General features: G+C 41.9%; 1 protein-coding gene across 1 annotated transcript in view; it reads left to right on the forward strand.

The window, feature by feature from the left end:
* The first annotated feature begins 236 nt into the window (after nucleotides 1–236).
* LOC130145788 (cytochrome P450 7B1) overlaps nucleotides 237–25,699 on the forward strand; it is a 126,189-nt gene continuing 100,726 nt past the window's right edge. The window contains exon 1 of the mRNA XM_056331140.1: nucleotides 237–487. Within this exon, the coding sequence (XP_056187115.1) occupies nucleotides 393–487 (95 nt within the window). The 5' untranslated portion in view covers nucleotides 237–392. The remainder of the gene's footprint in view (nucleotides 488–25,699) is intronic.

The raw sequence follows: 25,699 nt of genomic DNA on the forward strand, positions 1-25,699 counted from the left end.
CCCGCCGCCGTGCGGGAGGGCCGCTTCCCGGCGCGGCGGCACGACCCCGAGGCCCCCCTCCCCGGGCTCCCTCCTGGGACCTTTCCGCCGCATCGCAGCCCTCCCGCTCAAGCCGAAGGCCGGGGCTTCTCCTCCGCCGCCGGGAGGCCGCGGGGGCGGGCAGGCGCCGCCGTCCCCGCGCCGGGCGCTCCCCGGGGAGGAGCCGGCCGGGTCGCACCGGGCCCGCTCGCCAAGTCCGGCTCCGAGCAGCCAAACCCAGCCCCCTGGACTCGGGGTGGGCGGGGAGGGCCGGCCGGCCGGGCGCCTCTTCTGTGGGGAGCGGGAGGACGGGCGAAACTTTCCTTCCCGGCGGCGACGAGGCACCAGCGGCCGCCGAGGCGAGCGCTGCTGGCATGGGCCCCGACGCGCTGCAGCTCGGCACCTACGGCGGGGCGGCCGCCGCCGCCCTGCTCCTCTGGGCCGTGTGCGTGCTCTGCAGGAGGAAAAGGTACCGGGGCGGCGGGGGTGGCGGGGGCGGCCACCGCATTCCTTCACGGCCGCGCCGGGAGAGCGGGGCTGCGAGGCGGGAGCCGCGCCGCCGAGCCGCGCATTGGGCCGCGCTTCCCTCCGCCCGCCCCTCCGCGCTGGGAAGCCCTATCAGCGCCCGCCGCCGCCGCCCCGCCGGGCTGGGGGCGGCGGGGCCCCGGGGGATGGCGGCCCCGGCGGCGGGGGCGAACGCGGCGCCGGGGGGCTGCCGCTCGGCGGGGCTCCGGCGCCGCGGCCGGAGGCGCGGTGGGCCGGGGCGGTGCGGGGCGGCCGCTGCTCTCCTCTCCTGGCCGGCGGCGGGGCCGCCGCTCGCACGTGTGTGCTCGGCGCGGCCGGGGCGCCGCGGGGGGCCGGTCTCGCCTTTCGTGGGTGCGTGGAGGAGCAAGGGGCGGACGAAGCCCACAGCCCGGCCCCTGGCACTCTGGCGTATGCGTATAAGCGACCCTTAGGCTGGCTGAAGAGCTGGATGTCGTGCGTGCCGTGTGTGGCACCAGGGAGCGTGTGCAGCCCCTGCCAGCCTGCCCCGGGGTGCTGGCGGTGCCGACCCACCTGCCCAGGCGAGGTGGGCACAAGCTGCGGCGGCTGGGCTGCAGCATGAACGGCGCTGTGCTGTGAGTCCCTGGCAGGGGTATAGCAGAGCCCCTAGAACTCCGGTCATGGACGTTTTGGTGACTTCTCCGTAGTGTCTCCCACGGTGTTGTTACCTTTAGTTTCTAAGGCTTCACAGGAGGTAGACACAGGCTTTGGGACAGTTGCAGGGTTGATGGGGGAAAGAAGCGCTCTCTGGAACCGTTCTTTCTGTTTCTGAACAATACCTGCTTCTTTATAGGCCAACCTTTTCCTGGGTATTTTTCACTTACGTTGCCAACACTTGGTGCTCTTCAGTGTCTGATGAATAAACGTGTGTAAAGGCTTGGTGGAGGAGGAGTGAAGAAGGGGAGGGATCAGTATTCACTGTATTGTTTGCTCTTTTTTTTTAATTTGCATAATGAAATGCATAGCAAATACTAAATTTAATTCTGAATCGTAAACAGTTACTTTTGCTAATCATTAAAAGTTATTTTTGGAAGGTGTAGACATACAAATTCAAAAAAGAAATTGCAGTACTAGTGTCTAAAATGAAGAGTCAGAAAGCCAGTCTGGCAGTTTTTAGACCAATAACCCTAACTTTGGGACCATGTATAGAATGAATCAAATAACAGAAAAACAGTGAAAGTTCTTGTTTTGATGCCAGAAGGCATGTGGTCACTGATTGTAAACAGAGATGGATTATTTCCATAATGTCTGTTTTGGAACTGTTATTAGTGTGGTTTGAGTTAGAAAGCCCAATCCGTCTCTTAAGCGAAGGCATCTATCCCAGCGTTCCGGCGGGATGTGGATTCGTGTTTCAGCTCAGCTTATGGAATGGATAGCTGCTGCTCCTCAACTCCTCCCTGTTGCTTGTCTGACCCCCTGTGAGCTGCTTCTGGGAGTTAAACCAGAAAAAAAGTACTTACTTTTTTTGATAGGTTTAGTTTCCTGCCAGTTTAGTTCCCTAAAAGAGGTCAGCACAGAAAACAACAGGGGAGCAGTGAGGCCAAGTGGGATTGAGTGTCATTTTAGGGCTGGAAGCTGTCATACTGGCCCAACCATATTCTAAAATTGTACCTGTCGTTAGTAGAAATTCCAGTAGAATTGTAAAAGGCTGGATTTCTGAAAATGGAAACAGGCAAAGCTGTTGCATTTAAAATTTTCAGCCAGATGTGAGTGGTAGGAAAAAAGGACTGAAGAACCCATTTTGAGTTATATTCATAACCCTTGTGGCTATAGAGTTTAAGTGCGCTTTTTAGAGTCCGCAGCAAAATTGTTTGGACATTTGTGCCACAACGGAATGATATTACACAGGAGGCCACAGCAAGAAGGCTGTTGTCTTGCCCAAAAACCCCAAACTGCTGTTTGATTAATAAACTACTTGTTTAAATCGTGTGCAAACTTGCAAAGCAACTGAAAATAAAATGGAAAAACCCATCAACCTATGTGTAGCACAGCCTTCAGCATAAGGTGCTGGTGTTGAAGTGCTATCCTGCTCCAGTAAAATGTGCAATTAATTTCTAATTTTTTTAGCATAAAGGAAGAAAAGAAAATGTACATGGTCTTGAGAGGTGCCTGGCAGCCTTCAGCAGCCAGTTCTGATCTGCAGGAAGAAAAGCCATAGTAAGGGTGCAGTGGATTAAAACATGGGGATAAGGCTTAGTTCATGCTCCTCAGATTTGCTGCAAGTTTGTGATCTCCTCTTGCTTATCTGACCCTTATCTGTTTATCCCATGTGTCCTCCACATGTCGGATTTCTTTCCCTTGCTTTTATTTGAACCTGACAAACCCAGCAGCAGGCGGTGCTACCCTCCCCAGGAATCCACAACCACCATGTGGGAACCTGGTGACACAGAGGCTGTTGGTAAATCGCTGCCCCAGTAAATGCCAAAGACAAAGTTACATTCCTGGTCCCGGAACATACCCATTTGAACAGAAACATGAACAATTCTGGTTTTGTAGAGCTTGTCTCTGCTAGAAAAAAAAGTTGCCACTTCACCTATGCACATTTTTTATAGAACTTAGTATGTCGCCCTAATGTTGGTATGCTTGCACCAGTGTGCAGACTCTGTATAAGTGGATTGTTGTGTTTATGGTACAAAGATAAGCCTTACCAGAATAATCAAATTTAATAACCACAGCCATGCATGGATTCCATCAGGATAGCAACAGTAGCCGTGTCTGTATATGTATAAATGAAGAGTTTAAGTAAGTAAATATACACCACAAAGTGCTAACTTGTACTTCAGAGTTCGTTAAGTTTTCTTTGCTGGATGATTCCTGCTCAACTGAGGTGAGGCATAAGCACCTACGTGGCTCTGAGAGCTATGCATCCAGCATGTAACAAGGGTTGTATGTCCCAGAGAAGAAAACTCCCCAAATCCACCCCTAATGTTCCTTAAACAGGTGTTACAGGTTTTTACCTTTCCTCACGTGAGATGCTTCTGCTTTGTTTCCTTTCAGGCTGAGTGCTCATTACTGGACAAAAGATTTTGTTAGGAGGGGTGTTGCATTGGCTTAATATGCTGTTGCATTTTTCTGTAGTACAATTGGTGTAATCTGGCATAACAAGATTTCAGGGTGAGTTCAGTGCAGGTTTTCTTATCAAAGTATTTAGATCTACTCTTTGGAGACTGCAAAGAAAGGAAGAGGAATTTCCTTTCGTATAAATGTTTATCATTTGAGTGCTGGTGGCAGCAATAACACAAAGGAAACTAACTGGAGACTTTGCCAGGTTTTGTATCACAGATGGTGAAGAAACAGAAGTAGAACAAAAGTTTCCTTAATCACAGAAAATTTTATTTTGAGTTAAACTTCAGTGTCAAATGAGGCTCAGTGCCTTCTGCATGCTACAGAAAGATCTCCCTTGTACTGTTTAATGAAGAAAAGCCTATATAGGCTAGAGCAAGCTTCCTTTGTGCCACCACGTAAAAGTATTTTTGCTATGGCAAAACCTGATGAGTTCCTAGTCCCGAGGTTGCACAGATTATTTGCTTTTGTCTTTGTAAAATGCCTAATTCGGCTCCAGCTTTATGGCTTTTTTTGTTTTCAAACCGTTTTTCCATTAGCTGTGCACAGTCTCACAGAGCAGGAGGTGAGACGGCAGGTGAAGCCAACTCCTGCTTGGCTTCTGCAAGTAATGCTGTCAGGGAAGAGCCCTCGAGGTCAGCAGGGGTTGGCTCCTAGTGACTTCTATAGGTGTGGTACTATTCCACTTTTTCTTGCTCAAATTTATGCTTATTTTTGTCTGCTAGTGTTTATTGCATGTCCATGGCTGAAACTGATCACAAACTGTAACCAACAGTTTGGAGACAAGTCTGGGACACTCTCTGCCTCCCTCTTTGCGGGGCAGATGCTGAAAATTAGCAGGAAGAGGAAGAGGTTCAGGCTGACCACAAATTAAAACCACCAGTTTTGGGGAAGGAAACAGCGGAGAGAAATGGAACAAAGATTGTTGTATCTATCCATTGAAATTGGATCCCGCTGTCCTGAGGTTTGCATCCCAAAGTTCTGTCAGATAAAGAAGATACAGACCCAACCTGGAAATACTCATCAGAGGTTTATGTCTGCTTGGAAAGTTAACACACGTCCTATGTGAGCTACACCAATGAAGGAGTTTGTAAAAATTATTCCCTCTGCAACTCTACAGGTTGGTAAGGTTGGTATTTTAATTATTATGTATGGGCTTCACAGTCATTGCTTGTGAGGAATGAATACACTATATGGCACATGTAACCTGTGTGGGTTTTACTGTACAGCAGTGTAGGAATTCCCACGCTGGGTTGGATGGGGCACATATGTTCTAATATATTATTTCTGACCAGTTTCTAATGTGTCAGAACAAGGTATAAAAAAGGCTTAAACAGTATAATCATAGATTAAAGTCAGCATAAGAAGAATTACTTGATAAATTTCTCAGGAAGGATTTTGCTATGGCCTGAGTTACAGATTTAAAGCCTTGTTGCAGCAAAGTATCTTTAATTTTTCTCTCTTATTCTATCCTCTAAAATAGCTCCAATCTATACAATCACATTAATCCAAGATACTTTTCCAAAAAGTTGCTCTTTTGAACCCAGACAGATACTCTTGAAAAGAATATAGATTTCGTCTTTGCCTTCAAGAACATCTTATCCTTCTCTGTGACAAGCTGTGAGCTTGCTAACAGCTCTCTTACCAAGCGAATTGTAGTTCACAAGATGTCATCAGCCTGTCTTTTTTACCACTTCTGCTAATTTAGGCAATATGTTAAGGTAGTTTTCAGTTGGAGGGAACATCAGGAAGGACAGAGAGAAGGATACCAGAAAAATCTAGCCTCTCCCTTCTTACCTTGGCTGTCTGCAGAGGCCTTTTTCTCCATCCTTTTGGTTGGAGTTCTAGGAAGCGCATGCGTTTTCATGACCTTCTTATGTTCAATGTCATTGTCCACTCTTACTCCACTGTGAAAAGATTAAGACTGGAGACTGAAACTGTTATAAGGGAGAAAAGTAATAGTTCTGTTTCTTAAGTTGCCTTAAAAAAACCTTTCTTGCCACCACACTTGGGTTTTCTGTCAGCTGTTGACTGCTGTGCCAAAATGTGGTGGAAGCTTCTCCTGGTAAGAGCATAGTGAAGGTCAAATAAAACAAAGTAAGCGAAACCATAGCTTTCTCAAGATGTACAAGACTCAGTTCAGTGGCTTTTGGGTTCTCTTATGGCACTAATAGATCTGGAGAGCCGTTACACCATGGGTCTTGTACAAAGAGCATGTCTCAAAACAAGTTTTTCTTATTTTTTTTCAGTGCTGCTTCTCATCCTTCTCATATGTATCCTGGGTATCATGTACATCTTGGGTTCTGCTTTCTACCAAGTCTTTCAAGATGACATTGAAGATGACACCTCTTTTAGCAGATAACAAACTTTTCCAATAATGTATGATTTACAGTATTCTTTACTTAAGGTACACTGCCACCTAGCAACAGTTTTCCTTTCTTCCCAGTTTTCTTGACCTACTTTGTCAGGGGTTGTTCAGTGTTAGTTTGTACCTGGTCTGGTCTTGATTAGCATCCAGAACCCATGGGTGGGTGCCATCTTGGTGAATGTATGTGTGTATGGGGTGGAGATATTTGTAGTGGCAATAAGAACTGCTAGCTTCAGGTTTCTCACTAAAATACAATGGTTTTTACTTTTACAGTGGTTTTTCCTTCCAGTGTTTTTGTGAAAAATGCCTGTAATTATTTTTTTTTTCCCCTTTAAGTGCTTGGTCTGTCTTTCTTCTGTTCATTACTCTTTGGAGGAAATAAAATTAAAGAGCGAGAATTAAAGAGAATTGCTTTCAGCTCCTTTTATTGTTCCAGTGCAACCTCAAGCATGGAGCATCCTCCGTCCACCTAGAGCATTGTACGCAAATGCATATAGCTTACAGAAAGTACTGAACGATTAACCCTTCTGCTCCTCCTCCAAAGGCACGTAAAGTAACGAATGAGGAAGACCCAAGCAAATACAGACTGCTTCAAAAATGAGATTCATGCTTACTACTGTATTTAGAGGAGGAAGGCATGATAGTTGGCAAATTTTAGCTGAAACATTCCATGTAAAGGCTCGTGTGAAGGAAGACACCAAGGGGCAAATCTTAATCCTGGTATCCTCTCACAGGCATTATTAACTACTTCACCTTTAAGCACGATGGCAAAGTTTGCCACCTGATGTGTTTTAATTGTTGGTGATATAACCAGAGAATTGCATCATCAGGCAACTGCAGGACAGACTGGAGCCCGACCCACAGAGCTACCTGGGCCTCTGGCATCCCCATTGAGGACTGACTTCTTTGGGATGCTGGGACTTGGATGTTTCCTGACCTTGCAGTCTTGCCTGTGGACTCTGCCTCAGTTCCCCTGCTGTAAATAGAAGGTAAATGTGCTCTCCTCTTGATTTATGGGTGACATGGCTGAATGCTTCACAGGGCCCTCAGACAACTGTCAGAGAATCTGAAAAAAGTTCTTCCATGGTATAACCACTCAGCATGCGCTGAGGAACTGTTGCCTGCCCATTCCCTTTCTCCTGTGTGCTGAAGTACAAGTTCTAGTTACTGTTTTAAGCCAGAAATGCCACACTTTTTTGCAATATTCAGCTAAGCTGTTGGATCATGTCAGCCGCTTTAGTGTTTTGCTCAGTTATGAGAATACAGCCCCATAAAGATTGTTTGGGGTTTTTTTCAGTCAAGTATTTTGATTAAGAAGTTGGGCAGGGCTTGGTTTGGTAAAGTAATATAAGTGTTCACAGTACTCCATTTACTCTCTTACTAAACTTAGTGCATCATAATGCCAGGGAGTGGGGGAAATATAGAAGCTAAAAGAAACAGCGTAAGTGCAATGTTAATACACTATATGAAGTTAAGGAAAATCTCAGTTAACTTGGCAGTCTTTTTCTCTTTTATCCAAATTTTATAGAGCTACTTGGTACTGGAGCCAGGGTTGGAACTCATTTTCCTGACTTCTAGTTTTGTACTTTTAACTTGCTGCCTTTCCTTTCCAACACACTTACCATATATGACATTATAGCTGTCTGGTAAACTAACTTTTTCAACCATGAGGCAGATTTTGAATTCTGATTTAAAACTTGAGTAGTGCTCCTTTTCTTTCCCCACCATTTACTGATCCTTCTACAAGATGCATGTAGGTTTTTAGGCTAATATCCATTTGCACGCCGTCTGGGAGAATTTTGGCTGACTGAGAGTCCCATAAAACAAAAGTTTCCTCTTTACAAACCACATGGAGCTTGGCTGTAGATATTCAGTTCCTTTCTCCACAAACTGTTTTTAATGGTGCCAGATTCTTCTGTTTCTTCTCCTTGTTTGGCACATGTCAGGAAAAAAAATCTTGGCTCTTGTATAGAACATATCTTGTTTCCTCTTAACTGCTCGTACTTTCTATTCGTAATTCAAATCAGCAGAAAAATGCTATGGTTGTGCTTCTCGTGATTTAATCTTGTAGTTTCCTAAGCAATATTCTGATGTTCTTAAAAAATAATGTGCTTTCATACTGTAGGCTGGGCAGTAGGAGGTTTTAGCTGAATGCAGTGGATCTGTCCCTGTTTACTTGGGAGAGTATTGCATGGTGTCCTGACAGGGCAGCCTGCGCAGGCCCTGTGGAGGCAGATGAAGGAGGGACAGACAAGTAAAATGAAGCTAAAATGGGATGTTAGAATGTCCTCTCTGTCCTAAGCTGTCCCTTTCTGATGCTGCAGCAAAAACCCAGATTGCAACACTGCATGTTGCAGGCTCATGTCCATAGCGGGAAGTTGAAGAAGAATCTCCTTCCTGGTCCATGGCATCCCAGGGACTTGCCGGAGAGCCTGTGAACGATTGTCACGAGCTACTCATGTTGCTTATTGACAGCCTCACTCTACACCCATGTTTGTGTGAATCAATCTGCTAGTGATGGCTAAGACAGTGCAGCACAGCGAGGTGTGGTTGTCTATCTGATTTCTTGTGCCTCTCCAGAAAAATCAGCAAACCGCTTCGTGGTCTGCTCTTTCCTTACCCCAATTCCTTGCTTTTCAGAAGCCCTTTTCCCAGTTTTTTTCTTGTGCGGTCATCACAAATTCTGATGTCACTAGCCTTGCAAAAAAAGATTGAACAAAATATGAAATTTTTTAATAATATGTTGAAAAACTGATCATAGAAAATTGCCACATTTTCATTACTTTTTAAGGTGAGGTAGTATTTAGGAAAAAAAAGTGATGGTATTAGTTCAACACTGTATGAGAATGCAGAAGTTTTGCAATTTATTAGCTGTGGCAGTAATTTAAAAAAACAAAAACAAAACCAATACGAACCTGTCTATTCCATAACAAGAGGAACTACTGCTGTTAGTGCAGTAGACAGTTGACAGAGAATTGGTCATTAAAATTAAGTTCCTGAGAAGTCAGTATTTTAGTCTTTTTGTACTCTTTCTTCCCCGTCATATGCATGCTGGCAGAAGGGGGGATTTGCCCCTTTAATCACAGTTTATTACAGTAGTTAGTCTCTGAAGGCTTCAGAGAGATGATTTCCAACTTTCTAATAGGGCTGCAAGGATGCTTACAGAAGGGAGGACAATTGCTGGTATCTGCTCCAAGAGCATTTAAGTGATTTCCATTGTTGCTCCACTCAACCGATGCTACAGTAGTGTTTGGTCATCACTTCCCTAGCTGGGAGGTACTGCTCCATGTTTTCCTCTTCAGTGCTGGCATGGTTTTTTAGGTTATAGTAGCTCCTTTTCAGAGCTTCTGGTGTGTGATAGATCATAGCTGTACTAATTCTCTCCAGCTGGTTTTTCAGCATGAGAAGCTTTGGGAGTTGCATTTGGGAAGCTTCTCTGAAAATAACTCAGTGGATTGATAATAAGGTATAATTTTTTCCTTCACTTGTTCAGGAATTGATCTGTGATATGTACTCTTCTCAGACTTATACTTCATTAAGACAGAAAGAGCCTCCCTTGAAGATTTACATTTGTTTCGGTAGGTACCAGTATTCGTAAAATGTTTCCAGTGGACTATGTGTTTTTTCCTTATTCTTTTTGAAAACTTCTGCTATTCTGTTGGATGGGATTTTTTCCAATTTTTTAAAGATTTTCAGATGTCTAGGTTAGTTTTCAACATGATGACTGTTTTGCTTAAATAGCAAATTTCCAAGCCCTACAGCTGAGGGTGAGGCATGTTGCCAGAGCCCGCACTGCAATGTTCATGTGTGATTCCCATTTTAAAAGGAGCAGCTGTGTAGCTGTATGAGAAGTGAAAATGTCTCTCAGTTCAGGAGTCATCCAAGAACCACTTGAAAAACACGATGAACCCACAGAATTGATACTTGAGCAAAACAGGGAGGAAAAATGAAAGTACTGGGGGAGCAGGCTTGTACATGGTGCTTTTCTTAACCCCAAATACATGCCTGAAAGCTTCTGATTCAGCAGCAGTAGGACTTAGATGTGTGTATGTGGTGATGAAAATTAAGCTTACAGTGCATGACAGTACACAAAAGATGTTTGGGCTTTTCAGTAACAGTTGCCATCAGGGCATACGTGACTGATGGAGATTCATTTTCAGACCCTGCAACAAGTGCAACGAGCCAGGTTCAGAGCCTGGGCTCCTTCTGAGGACTGAATGAGGGAAATTTGAAGTTTGTGTCCTAGCAGCTTGCACATAATATCCTTTAAAGCCAGGTTAAATTATCTGTCGCTGCTAAGGGGCAACACAGAATTGTTCACAGCAGGACTGGAGAGGTTCCCCATGTATTTCAGCGTTCAGTGGCTTGGGAAACAGCTGCTTGTGCAGTGTCTGGTTTGTGGTTGAACAGACAGCTGAATTTCTGGCATTGCTGCTTTAAGATACAAAAATGATAATTAAGCTTCAAAGAAATCTTGCATATGTGAATGAGTCAGAATTATTTTTTTTCTGTAAGCTGTTTAGTTTTCTGTGTCCTATGTAGTAAAAATGCTTCTAGATCTTTGTTTGACATTGCCACATTATGAGTGAAGGAGTTTTTTTCATAACCTGTAGACTTGCTCAGATAGAGCCATATCAGCTATAATAAATGTAGAGCCTTAAAAACTTGCTGTTATGAAGACTTTAAAATAGAACTGTGCATGCCACTCCTGTTGGCTCTGCAACGGTAAGAAGCTAAAATAGACAATGCTCAAAAGCATTAATGGTCCGTTGGGCTCAGAAGAAAGTTCAGGCTTCCTACATACCTTCATGTTTTGCCCTCAGGGACAGATGTCCAATAAAGCACGGTTGTTGTGACCCATCCAGTTTTATCTCCTGCATAGTCTAGGCCATAGCAGTGCCTTCCGCATCAGCTACAGTATATTGTGCTTGAACACAATTGTACTGGAAATTGTGCACAGAAAGATGTCCTACCTTTGGTTTGTTTTTTCTTTTGAGTGATGAGTAGTACAGTGCTTATCACATAGGCTGTTCTTACCATTCTGCTTTTGCCTTAAGAAGGGGAGGTAAATTCATTCTCATTAGTGGATGCATATGTCCTTTTAAACCTTGAAAAGGCTTAATTAAAAGTAATGAAAGACAGCCTAAGACTGCATCCAAAACTAACAAACAAACCTATCTCCTGTTCAAAGTGTTGAATACTGCTGTTGCAAATAAATACCTGCTTAAAGGTGCAGGCAAGCTCATCTGATGCGGCTTTATTTGTGCCTCAATGACAAGTTAGTATAGACAGAATTAACTTGCTGTCTACCCTTTCTCCCAGCCCCAAGAACATTTGGGTGGACCAATGTGTGTCTACTGCCTGTTGCTGCTTTGTAGTCTCTGCATTGCATGCTTGCTTGCTTGTTTTGGGAGAAAGGAGAAGAGCAGCCATTTTTTTTAACCAAGGCTATAAAAGACCAGATAATTCAGATGGGACCTCATGAACCAATGCTTCAATTTTTTGCTTAGAGGGTAAATAAATCTTTTGTTTTGTTTTGCACACTGTTTCAGTGTATTTTGTGATTAATAATACCTCTGAGGCTTGTTTAGGAGCCAGGCGTATGAGTGATCTCATGACTCCAAATTGTGTTTCAACAGTTCCAGAGACTCAAATGCACTGTATACAATGGTAATGTGAGCGATAAGCCAACTTAAACTGTAATGATAAGACTCATTTCATCAAAACAAAAGCCCACAAAGATTTTTCTTGTAATTGTTTTCAGCACAAATACAGTGTGTTGATTTGGAACATCAGATGGTTTCTGTCATCAGGTCATGTAAGAAAAAAACCCAACCCAACAGTATGCTTATAGCTGTAACTTTGTAGGTAATTGGTGGTGTTAGGAATGTCTAACAGAGATATGGGTTTGATCCTTCAGTCATTGAATTGAAGACTTCACACTGGGCTCAGTTTTCAATGAAAGACTGAAATGCTGGAGGTGGCAGGAACATGGAAGTTCCATGTGCATTGTGATGATGGTGACTTCCAAAGTGAAAGCTGCCCTAGGATTCCCACACATGCAGGACATCGCCATGTCCCATAGCTTTTCTCAGTGGGCAGAACCCAAGGCTTTGGGTGACAAAATCCCTGCTGTTACCACCCGTGACCATTTCTACCTCTGATATCCTATTTAGTCCCAGGCACACCAATCAGATACTGCTACAGATTCAGCTCTGCTGTATCAGATGCTTCTTTTTACTTTTGGTGGCAAATATAAAATAATCTCTTTAAAGGCAGCAAGGTACTGGAAAGTCCTCCCTGCTCATGGCAGTCAGTTAATTTCTCAAAATTGTGGAAGGGACAGATCACTTAGTTCTCTGCCAAAGTATGAATTTTACTGCAAGCCAGTACAGAATATGGACATCTCTCTCATTTTCCAAGGTTGGGCTGATCAAAGCAGCCTCAATAAACATGACTTTGTATGCTAAATTTCTGAAAACTGCTCTTTATATGGAAGGCAACCAGCACAGTTGGATTCTGTAATATAAATAAGGTCCTTGGGCCCTACCACAGTTCTGCTGATAGTCATTGCAACCTGGCTGCAGAGTCTGGCTGGTGGGTAATGCTAGATTTATGTCAGTAAAAGATAAAGTCTGTATTTATCACTCTGCTCTTTCCACATACTTCTGTATCATCCCTTTTTTTCAGTTAGGTGTTAGAGTACTTTTTTTTTCTGATTTCTCAGTTTGCTTTTTCACTGTTCACAAAATTCACTGCGCGGTATAGAAACTGTTCTATGAATTCCCATTGCTCTGCTCAGGGGGTAAGCTAGGGTAATGAGACCCTTCATTGTTTCATTTGAGTGGGTTTTGCTAATTGCTTTTATCACACTGGAACCTGTAAGGGGATTTTCTGTAGACAAAATGACAATAAAAAAATGAAGCGCTTTTGTTGGCAAGTCACCTGGCAATTCCGCCTGGACCCTCAGCATAGCTGTCAGCAGATGTGAGTGACTTCTTAACGTCCAGTGCCTCTAATTGTCCTTTATTTCCCCTCTGTTCTCCTTGTGTGGGATTTATTCCTCAACTGATGGGATGAAACCCAAAAGCAGGTCATGATGGAGTACATATCCAGTCAGGAGTAGGGAGAATGAAGGAGCAAATTAGGATGGTCAGCATGCAGCAGGAAGAGAAATTTCATCCTGCTTCCTCCCCTGTCCTGTGGTCGTGGCTGATTTCTCCCCATCCCACTTCATCCTTGTATCATCACTTCCTTAACAGCTCACATCATGCCGAGAGCCTGCTACTTCTGCAGACCTAAGGGGCAGGTACTTCAGCATTTTATCCTTCCCAAATAACATGCTCCTCCAGTTATCCATGTGTATCCATCTTCTTCCCCAAGTCTTGATCAGTATATGATCATCAACCTAAGCGCTAACGTACCACAGGATCATATCATTATTTTCAGCATGAAGATAGTATTAGGTTTTATGAACTTCCTAAAAACAGATGAGTGAATGAATTCCAAGCCCCAGGAATGAGATGGCAGGTGTTGGTCAAACATACATAGGAGTGGACAGCCTCTATGAATCCCAGGTAGACCTGTGCTCTGGCTTTTGAAGAAAATTTACATTGAATCCAAATAGAGTTGACTGAACCATTGAATTCGTAATTATTGATCTTTGTGAATTTCACTAGGTTTATGTTAAATGAAGGTGTATTGGGACTTTTTTTTTTGCTAGCTTGAAACTTTGCCCTTGACCTATGCTGTAGTGCCTTCTTATCTTTGACATGGTCAAGAGTAGCTTGAAAGCTTCTTGCTTTTCCTGCAGCACCTGCTTTCTGCAGGACTCCCTCCTTCACCCAGGGAAGGGGTTAGATCCATCATTATTCTCTTCATTTATATAATTCTGTCATTGCCCTGACACCAGCGTAATCTTCTTGACTGGCTGATCAAACTGATTTTCAACAGTTTTAGACAGAGTAAAAAATTAGTGCATTTAAGTCTTCCGTGATTTTTCTGGCAGTTTCTCTGTCATTTCAGTCTAGCATTTTATTTCTTTATCCGTAGTCCCTTTTGTTTTTCACTGTGCTTATCTTCCTCCCTATAAAATATCTACTACAGCTGGTGTTTTCTAACCTTTAGGCCTCTAATTCTCCTAATCTCATGTTAACAAGTGATAACAGACTCTTATCAGACTTTATATTATTGTAGTGTCCGATATGACCTTTTGGCTTTACTTTAGACATTTGATGTTTTCCACTAATTTCAGGAAGCCCAGGATTTTACGTTAGATATTGACTCACAGCACAGAGCTGCTATGGTGGCTGCAGCTTTATCATATAGCCAAATGAAATAACCTCTTCCGTAAGTGGTGTGTATAGATTTAGCATTTTTGTGGTTCATAACACATCAGTGACAACTGAAATACTTTTGCAGTAAGAAAAACTGTTCAAAATCACAGCAAATCCTGCTACTGTGGGCTTTTGAAAAGGGAAGAGAGCTCTGGTTTGTGGGTCCTGCTTCTACCAAGAAGTGGCTTTGGGTTTTGTTACAGAGGGAGATTTGTGTTTTTACTTTGCAGGATACAAATACATAGTAGTTCAGGGTGCTCCTGGGAGAGTCACAGTCACTGAGTTTCTCAGTGACACCTTAAACAAGGTTTTGCTGACCTGGCCTCATGAGACAGGGTTGCAATTTGTACCTCTTCCCACCATTGTAGCTGTGCCTGCAGAAGCAGTAGTACTTTGGGGACAGGAGGCATTGCTGCTATCACTTTTTCAGGTTGAGGAACCAGCTTAGGTGTGTCTGTTCCAGTTGTGTTTGCTCACATGGCATTTACTGATGAGTAGGGTGGACCAGGCCGTATGGGAGGGAGTGGAAATCTTGATGCTAAAGACACGCAGCCTGACCACGCACTAGTTCTTTGCTTCTGCTGGACCTCACCTTCACCAGCTCAATGTCTTTACATGGTGACTCACCTCGCCATGTAAGGGATACTTGCAGGTTTAGTTGGGGTTCATAAGAGTTCCTTTGTGTTCTGATTTAGTGAACTGCTGAAGCAGTGGCTTCCTTTTAAGCCTTTGAATATCTTCTGATTTTAGTGGGACTTGAGCTTCTAAGTAGAGCAGTAGCTCAAGTTTTTTGACAGGTCAGCACTTTCTTGCTAAGGCAAATGTGAATGTCTGGTTTGATGTTTGATACAGAATATACAGTAGGAATTCCTCACCTTAGTGCTACTGATTTTTTGGGGAAAACGTGGTACTAATTTTATGCTTTGAACAGATTTCAGAGCTCAGTTTTGATACAGTTAAAATGCCTTCGTTCATTGGTTCTTGAAGAGTTTGCAACTCAGTATTTGGAATGCGATTTTAATCGCCTAGAAGTTCATGGATGATGAGACCCCTTGTTGCTGGTAGCTGAGTTACTTAAAAATAGAACTTTCACTTCCATCTGCATACCCATGCTGGTTGACAGCTTAAAAAGCTGGGGCTGATTCTAGGTTTCCTTTCATATGCAGTATTACATATATTTGAATTGTGTGGATTGCATGGAATTATACTGGCTGCATGGCCCTGATGATGAGGCAACTGGTTTTTTCACATTCCTAACACTGCTTCCCAGTGACTTGTCTCTCAAACTCCTTTCTGAGTCTGTAATGCTAGCAGCTGTGGATGGCTGGCCAGAGTTGGCACACTCACTGTCCTCTGCTAAACCGACCCCTTAATTTTCTCTCCGTAAACTGGAGCTTAACCATATCTGCTGAGGAGTCCAATCTGGTGTTTCCCAGTGGGAGACTAACCTTTTAAAAGCAATCTGAAGCTTATTCTCCTTTCATAAAAAAGATGGGAAGATGTAATTCTACTGACTTATACAGAACAAAAGTACTCTGCTTCAGTGATTGAGAAGGCTGAAGCCTTTAGAGCCTTTTTTCATTTGTAAACAGTAAGATGCAGAACAGTCAAGGGCTTCTGTCTTCCAGCTGTGGATGACATCAGATGTGAATTTTCTGTAATCATGATAGCAAAACTGATCTTATAGTTGTGAAAGTGACTAAGTGGCTTTTAAGCCACAAAGATTTTGTGACATCATAGTATTTTTTGTTTGTTTTGAGCATCTGGAAACTGAGACAATACTTCAACAAAATCCATCCTGAGTTTGTGAGTGAGTTGTTCCATGAGAGCTCCTCTGGTAGCCTTCAGCTTCCCAGAGCTGGCTGCAGATTGTTATCACTGAATTTTTAAGAATTTCTTCTGGTGACTTTAGTAAAAGGTAGTTCCTTCCAGTACGAAAAAAAAATGTGTGTGGGTAGTAAAAATAATGGGTTTTTTCAGTTGTGAAATGTGCATGGGTTCTTTCCCACGGAAACCAGCTGTGAGAGGAGAAGGAAGGGAGGCTGGGGGAAATCCCAGCATGGGCTTAGGGTGTGTGACAGGACCTAGTATCTGGGAAGTGATCCTTGTCCTACCCTGTAAACAGAGCCACACTGAGCTTAATTAATGTTTTCCAAAAGAAAGGACATTTGCCTCATCAGCAATCATATTTATGCCATTGCAATCATGGAGAGTGTAAGTCCTCTGCTGTTTTTTCCTTACTGTCTGGAGTATCACTTCTCCTAATCCTCATGTTCAGTTCTGAACTGGCAACTTCTGCTTCAACTTCGGAGTTGTTCCTTTTTTAGCTAGGCAGTTTTTCCTAAATTAATGAGGACTATAAGCAAATGGGAAAATAACTCCTGGGTGTACGATGGAAAAGACATAGGGTAGGTAGTTTAATTGGGGTGTAATAGGTGGTAAAGCTTTTGGAAACAAAAAAAGCGCATCAAAAGAGAGTAGTAGACCGAAAACCCCAACCATCCTTTGATTACTATCAGATTCAAACATTCCTGCAATCTACCACGCTAATTAACCATAACTGATATATTATGAATGCTTGTAAATAAGTTAATTCTCCTTTAACTCTGGATTAACTCCTAAAGATACTATTTTAGGTGCTTATTTTGATGTAAGCTTTACATTCATTTGGCTAAACTGTTTGGTGTCAAAAATGAAACTTAGCTAAATTGAGAAATGTTTCATGACACATATCTTTTAAATAATATTAATATACAGGTCTTCTCAGCCTACAGCTTTATGACAATAACTTAAAAGAAAAGGATCTTTTTTTTTCCCTTAAAACTGATTTATATTGTTTACCATTCTCTTTAGTGTCATTTGCCATTTATCATCAATTCAGACACTTTGAGATCTTTGGGTGAAAATGGAAGCAAAGGCCAACTCCTTTAAAGTGAGTTTCTTATTAATGTGTTGAAATTAATGTGTTCTGTGAGTTCATGTATGATCTTCTGAGCTCCCATTTTTCTCTCTCTATTTTTTTTTTTTTTTTTTTTTTAACAAAAAGAGTGTTAAGGGAACCAAACTGTTAGTAGTCTTTGGCTTTCATTAGATTTGTGGTTTAACTGTGCTGCCACAGCTATGGCAGTGCTGGAAGCCTGTTGTGTGTGCCGTATTGATGATCTCTAAATCAAGTCATCTGTGGCTGAGTGTGCTGCTGCTTGGTACCAGCAGGTCATCTTCGCTCTGTGCCTGCAGTGATGGAACCACGTTGGGGCTCAAATCACTGCTATTTCAACAAGACCTCACTGAAATAAAAATGCTGAGTGTTCACTGCTAAAGTTCATGGGAAAATGCAGTTTATTATCATACAGTCACACAGCCTTATCAGAAACTTTTAACCTTTTTACAGGCTGATTAGTCAAGAGTTCAGCAAGGAGTTAGTCCACACTTGGAATTTCTGTTCTGGATCATCTACCATGTTTCTCTGCTTTGGCTGTGAGGGCACCTGGTGTGTACTTTTTCAGAGAAAACATAGCTAGTTCCTCACCCTCATGCTAGTGCCAGGAGTGCTGTGAGGATCCAGCCTGGTTTTTGTGCCCGTCGCACTGTTTTTGGACTGATGGACTTTGCTGACTTCACTCAAGTCACCCATTTACAGCAGAGATTCAGGTGATACCTAGTGTACCTGGCTCCTGCAGAGCAGGGAGTGCCTCCCTTGCTCAGCAGGCAGCACGCTGTTATGTAAGGAGGCACTGTCCATTCTTCCTGAGTAATTAGAAAGTTATCTGGGTGGAACTCATGTACAGTTTTGTAGGATCACTTGGATTTTCTCACGGATGAAAAGTAAAGGCTTTCTCATGAGCAGGAGCAACAAGAAGATGGTTGATGTGGCATTAAGAATACAGTCATCTTATCTTGGCTTATTGAAAGTGATGCCTCCATTAATTAACGCTTTTTTAAAGTAAGAAAGAATATGGAGCAAAGGCACTCAGGCAATTTGTTTGTAATTCCCCTCAATGTACTCTGTCTCACAAAAATTACTGTAAGAAGTTGTAAGTCTTTTTTGCTCCACAAAATCAAAACAAAATTGCTTTCCATTTTTCAACCTGGTGCTTCTGCCAGATTTGTTATGTTGGGAACATGATGTGGTGTAAACGGCATCTGTAACCTAAGGCTCTCAAGAGAAGGCCCATGTTTTATACATTATTCTCTTCTCTTCGATGGATACCTTCTAGGAAATGTCTTTGTTAGTTGTTCTTTTTTCCAGTACAGAAATACTGCTTCAACATGTTCCGTGCTGAAATGTCAGCGTTGTGCTGTTGTGTAGGTGGTAGTATGTATTATACACGGTTTTCAAAACCTGAATAATCAGTGATGTGCATGACTTTGCCAGGGAAAACAAATGGCTGTGTCATTTTGATTTCGGTATATCAAGAAAATGTAACCTATAAAAGTTAATTAGCATTCTTCCAGAAGGGAGTTGTTTAACTTACATCTTTGTTTCCATGTTTTCGGTTTTGTCAGAAGTTGGAGGGGAGTGTTTTATTCTGTTGCTAATATATACCCATAGATTTGCAGAGTATTTCATGGAGCTTTAGCTACCAGGCATCTGTCCTTCATTCCAGCGAACAGCTAGATTTTCCATTCACTTGAACAACCGCTTAGATCCACTGAGAATTTTTATTCTGGTTCTCATGTAAGATTTTACATAGGTTTTATAAATAAAATTCCTTGAGCCTGATGATGGTGGTGTTATCTATCAAAATGAGGTTTTACCAGTAATTTTACCAGGAGAAATCCTGCCATTGTCATTAAAATCCTGACCATCTGCGTCACTGGTCACTGTGGGGAGTTGATGGATCTCCACCTCTCATGGTTTTGGTTCTCTGATAGGCTCAGTTCTTCTTGTTTAACCTGGATACTACTGATATTTGGCTGTACTAGATGCACCAAAGTTTATGGTCTGAAACAAAACAAGTTTGAGCACACGTAATACTGAATTAAATAATCTTACTTTATTTTTCTATATGACTCTGCAATTCATTAGCCTTCCTCCACCACTTTAGAAACTAATTGATGGAAGACGTAGCTGTTTGCACACCAGCATTATTTACTGTGCTAAGGTAAGTTGTAAAAATTGGAGAACAGGCTTCTCACACGCTAACTGGTTTGATAAACTGTCTAGACTGAGGTCTTCCCAAGGTTTATAAATCATATAAATAAACAAAATTGTCCTTTCATAGTAAAATTATATTGGTAGTTTTACAAATATTCTGGAAGTGGAGATGAGATTTTATTCTGGATATTACTTTGAATGTTAATATTTACAGAAAGAGTTTAAGAAAAAGCAGTCAGTAGAAGAGTGTAATTTTTGTTTTAATGAGGCCCTTACAGAAACGATAATCCTTAGAGGCCAGTTTTTCAAGCCCACTAAGCCTGCTGAGATACACTTGCTGTGTACCAAATCCTTCCTTAAATGCTGCAGTTAAGATGGTCCTATGGATAACTTGGCTTCTTTTCCATTGCTCTGTAACTGCGCGCTTGAGACTTTGATTTGGGAGTCAGCTTTGATATTGTCTTACTAAGCTGTATATTGAAATGGTTGGTGTTCTTTAATGCAAACCCTGGATGGTAGCTAGAACCCATGCAGAGACTTCAGCATCATAACTGCCTGTGAAACTGCCTCTCCTCCTCACTTAACCAAACTGCAGGGAATTGGAGGTCCCTGGAGCTGGGTGAAAAAGTGATCAGGAGCAAATATTTGAGAGAGAAGGGGATGTATTAGTCCCAGTGTGGGAGAACTGAATAAATGGTGGGTTTTGTGGCAGGGAGCGGGACTCAGGGCAAAATAATTTGGGAATTAATAATAGACGGAGAGCTGTTGTTTCCAGGTTGCTGTTGTTGAGAAGATGATTCTTCTGCCTTGAGAAGTGCTGCCTTGCTATGCTTAAGGCCTGTTCTGAGCACAATCTGTTTGATTTTAGCATCCCTTTGATTACAGATCCAAGAGCCTGTGAGAGCATCTAGTGTGACCCTTTGCTTGAAGCAGGCTTTAGCATTTCACTTGGCGGTGCCATGCCAACGTGTTTTTGGAGAGTGTGCGTCTTGAAGACATCCCCCTGGCTTTCCTGAAAGCTGGTTCCTTTTTGTTCCTCATCCTTGTGTTTAAAATACCACATTTATAACTAGGGTTTGTCATTTCCTCATCACTGGTGGTTGCTATGTGTTTCTCCTGTAAGATGAAAGCCTGCTAAGGCTCAGGTTTTTAAATTAAGACTTAACTGAATCTTTGAAGGCTTCTTTATTTACCTGCATGGTGGTTGATTCGCTTCCCTCTTTAGAGATGGTGTCTTCATAAGAGATTTTGGGGGCTCAAACCCTATTTGTCTGACAGCTGAAATTCAAGCCCTGCCTGCTGATTACTAATATCCTTGCCCATAAGTCTAAGCTAATATGCTTTCTTACAAAGTTCAGTTTTCCTTCTTTTCATGGTTTCCACAGTTTCTAATGTCCTTATTCTTTCATCTCTAGTCCTACCAACCACATTACCATGTTTTGAACTTTACCCTGTGGTGGCTCCAATTGCCCATAGTTAGTTACAACAAACTAATTTACTCAGGGGTTGAGAAAGATTGTTACACAGGATTAAATACAAAAGAGAATAGCCATTAAAAATAAGGGATAGAAAGTATAGTCTTTAAGGTAAAATAGGGTATCCGTTTCTGTCCACAGTAAATGGGGGGTTTTTTCAGTTCTTTAGTGACCCAAGTTGTATAGTTTTCTAAACTTTGGCACTTTGGCTAATGGAAATCTAAGTCCTCTTGAAGGATTTTAAATCTCATTCACATTTTCTCATTCTAGTTTTGCCCTCCTGAGTTACTATTACTAAGCTTTCCCCTAGCATTTGGAAACTGTTCTTTAAAGCTGTTGACTTTGGAACTGTCCACATTGGACATAGTCCAGGACATGATTACTGATTACTGCAATAGCAGCCTCCAGCCCAAAGATTTATTTCATCTATGTATGTTTGCATAGTTACTTAGTCTTGAATAGAGTATCTCTAGTGATAAGAGGTGGAAACTTTAATGGTGTTTTCTGACTGTCTGCCTGGCACCCAAAGAGAAGCCCCTTAGAGCAAAATAATTTTATTTCACATACTGAATAGTTGCATGAGAATGAGTGCTTTCCTGAAGTGTGAGAAGAGCTTTAATAATGATGCATGGTTTCTTTATCAGCTCTTCATCCCCAAACCACTCGAGCACAGAACTGTAGCTATGAGACTACAATGAAACTGGGCAATAACGTCGCTTTATTGGGCCATGGGGTCTGCAAACCATACGTAGCCATGAACCTCCACCCCACCATGCCTCTGATGCAAGGTCCAGCACAAAGAGCTGAAGCTTGGGAACACAGCTGGGCAGCCACAGCATGAAGCAAGCACAGAGACAGCCTTCAGGAGCTCTCAGACCCATCAGCGTCTGCCCTGCTGATTGCCAGCGCCTGTTCTGAGCCCTGCAGTTCCTCTGCTTTGACCGCCCTGCAGCCTCATTGGTCTTAAATGGCTGAAGTTAGGGCAGCTGTTGTTCTTGCAAAGCAGACTGCTTTGCTGCTGATATTGTGTTAATGTATGTCATTTAACCATTTATTTCAAGCTCTTTTGAACTTTCAACTCTAAGGAGTAGGTGACATTTTGAAAACACTCAAAACAGACCACTAACAGGTTTGGGTTTTTCTCTGCTGTCTTTACACTGTACTATGCTAATGCCAGATATACTATAATAGGAACAATTATGAGACAAACTCAGTAATTTAATTTAAGATTTTAGATTATGTGGATATTTGGTGAGGAGGAGAAAGACTTTTTCCAGGGTCTGGAACCAGGAAAAGTTGTTCCTGACGAGATGAGAAGACTGGGTGGAAGGATGGGGAGCGTGCCGGTGCCAGCACAGGTGGGCAGGAGGACAGTGCAGTGCAGCTTGTGGGATTGGCTAGCACCATTTTTTTTGTGGGCATGGATGGGTTAATAAAAATCTGAACAGTAGCAAAGTTGAACAGTACTGTCTCATATGCACAGGCATCTCATGGAGGTGGAGTAGACTTTTTGTCTGGACGTGGGAGGAAAATGAACACTGTCATTGGGGTCAGGCTTCCTACAGGCTTGGGCCTTCTGGAAGTATCTTGGAAAAGCCCTAACACAGACAAATGTTTGTGTGGTGGAGGCACAGGGAATGGACAGGAAGATGTCCTTAAAAGTGTGAGAAGATTTGTGCTCAGTTTAGAATCCTCTTCCTAAAATGGTGGATTATGAAAGGAGAAATTGCAGCAGAAGATGATGACTAAGAGGAGGCCACGGACATTTGGTTGCCTTTGTTATAGTACAGAATATGTTTAAACTTCCTGTTTCTGTAGACAAATTTTTACATTCTGGGTTATCATTGTGTCAGAGAATAAGATGAGATCTTGCTGTATTTGAGCTCAAACCAAGAACTACCCGAAGATTTCACAAAGGAAGAGAAAAAGAGGATTTTCGATTTTCAATAAAATGGTGAAGGCTTTTCTGGGCTAAACGTTCCATCTTACCCAGTTAGTGACCTCACCTAAAAAAAAAGTTAACGTTTTCTTTGCCAAATACAAAAAATTATAATCTCTACCTACATAAATATTCAGCACAGTATTTCATACAATTCATGATGTCATTTTACCTCAATTATGATGAAAAATGAAGACGTAATATTTATGTATATTAATGCAAAATAGCATGAGCTTCCCTTTAAAAAGTTTTCTTGGATAAACAAGCAGACTTCAACCCATCCAGTACTAACACAACTGGAGCATTTGCTCTATATAAAAATTATAAGTGCCTATAAAATATGTCTATCTGAATTAACTGGAGGAAATTAATTCTAAGAGAAAGGGTTAATATGTCATTATTACAGTAATTACAAGTCTTGGAAAAAGAACCATTACTAAGTGAGAAAATAAGTGTTGCATTCAGTTCAAGCTCTCTTTGAAGGGTTGCATTTCTTTTTTTGAAACTATTCTGCACTTCACTTCCATAGTTCTTAATTCTGTATTTCAGTGTGAGGACAAAAAACATACCTTCCACAATGAGCCCCTACTGTAATAAGAAATACAGAAATGTGCAATAGTGTCTTTATACTTCTATAGAAGTGTAACATTTATTTTTATCTACCTATATATATATATAATATTTAAAACTAGTCCTTTCTCTCTTGTCAGTGTGCTGTGCCATATGGTGCCGAGCAACATGCCAGATGATAAAAATATTCCTAGAACATATGATATCATCAGTCAATTCAAGAGGGGTGAAACTTCTTGACCAAAGCATTTGTGGTTTTGATACATTTTCCTAGGTGTAAAGTGTATATTTTGAAATGATGAAGTGTGTCCAAGAGGTCTCCTTTTATGCAAATTCTAAAATACCAGTTTAGAACATTTTGCTTGTTAAAAATGTTTGAAACTAAAGAAATTTTGTTTTAACAAAGGATTCATGGCAACGTAGCAGTTCTTGTCATAGCGAGAAATGATTCACCTTCTTCCTTTCAATATATATTGCTGATAGCTGCTCTGGTGTTGGAACCTTGCCATGAACAATGGCATCTCCCCCTCTCTCTTCACCACTGGCAGAGAAGACAGAACATAGTGCTCAGTCAGAGGACGTTTATATTCAGAGTCTCCTTAGTGTCAGGTCTGGCATTCCTGGGTTAGTTTTAGACTCTCCATAAAAATCAAGTATGTATTGCAGCATTCTCTTTCTATATTCACTGTTTTCCAATTTCCAGTCCTTAAGTCATCCTCACATCTCCTCCCTATATCTGTTAGGGCTTCGACCTACTTATTTGTGGTCAAAAATTGCCTTACAAGAATTCTTGAATATCCCAGAATAGCAACCGCAGTTACACAATAATTGCTTTGAAAGATCGCATCTGATCTGATTGTTATGATCTAATTTATAGAATGAATGAATAAACTGGGCTTGAATGAAAAGTAACATTCAGAAGTGTGGTTAAAAATCTGTTTTTCACATTGCTCAGGCTCAGGCCTCTGATGTTACAGTCCCACTGATTCTTCAGTCATCCATTAAGTTCCCAAAGACCTAGTATGTGTATTTATAACTAAAACCATGAAAAAATGCATATGTGAGGAAAAAAAAAAAAAAGCAGGGCTTCTTTGGCACCGTGTGAAGAGGGAAAAAGGGGTTCAAAGTACAATTCATAAAACAGGGAACAAAGTGTAAATGCTGTCATAAATTAGTACCTGTACACCAGCATGAATGTAAAAAAATGTAATGGAAAAAATGCAGTCCTGATTTTCAGTTAATACTTTCATTCCTTTCCTTGTTGTCAGTACTCTGTCATATTCAATGGTTCTCCCAAAAATCTCTTTCAACCCATGAACCCATCAGCAATTTGTTTTTACAGGTTAATATACTTAAACATTATTTTGTAATAGAATATCCTCATTAGAGGGCAGATTTATTAACAATCCATTCCCCCTCAACTCCCCGATTTTTCCTTTGAAACTGAACAACTTAATTTAGTGCTTTTACGGTGACCAATTAGTTTGGCAAGGAGTGCTTTGCCTTGTGCTTGAACTCTTAGCCGCTTGAGTGTCTCCAGAGATACATCACACCACTGGCATTTTAATGACTCAGACACTGTGTGGTCAATGATTGTTTGGGTTTTGTGTGGTTTATGCAGAACTAAATGGGGTTAAGATCCAGAACTCGTTAGATTATGTCACCCTTTAGGATTTGGGGTTCTGTTCTGGAGACCTATATTTACCATGCCTGCGTTATCCCCTCACAGCTGCCACTCGCAGCTGGTCTCTTCCCAGAATCAGTTACTTGTGTACATCACTTATGAAACAGGACACATGACATTTTTGCATGTATATATTTGATAATACAATAACCTGCCGATTCAAATTCTGAAAATGTAGCCATCCCTCTTGTACCCCTTCTTCTCCAAAGCAAGATCAGATCTACAGATCCTGCCTAACCCCACGGTTCAAATATGAATATGAGCTTGTCCTTTGCCTGGAACTTCTGAGTGGCATTGAGGTCTTCTAAGCAGAGGTGATCAAAATGCTGAGGGACAAACCATGTTGCAAATGTGATCCACTCCTTTCAGGCAGGGAGAAGTAGCTGTCTGTATTTAAAAGCAAAAGACCTAAAATGATTTCTCAGTGTGTTCTGGTGACTAAAAATAGTCTTCATCAGTAACTTTAGACTGAACCGGGCCATTATGTCAGAGCAAAAGACACAGTTGTGATTAAAGGCTAAAATGACCTATGCTTCGTCTGCTTCAAAAAGAACAAAGCAGTGCTTAGTAATGTTACACAATCATCTTTCACCTCCTTTCTGAGG

The sequence above is a fragment of the Falco biarmicus genome, chromosome 3, assembly GCF_023638135.1.
Source record: "Falco biarmicus isolate bFalBia1 chromosome 3, bFalBia1.pri, whole genome shotgun sequence".
In the NCBI taxonomy this organism is placed as follows: Eukaryota; Metazoa; Chordata; class Aves; order Falconiformes; family Falconidae; genus Falco; species Falco biarmicus.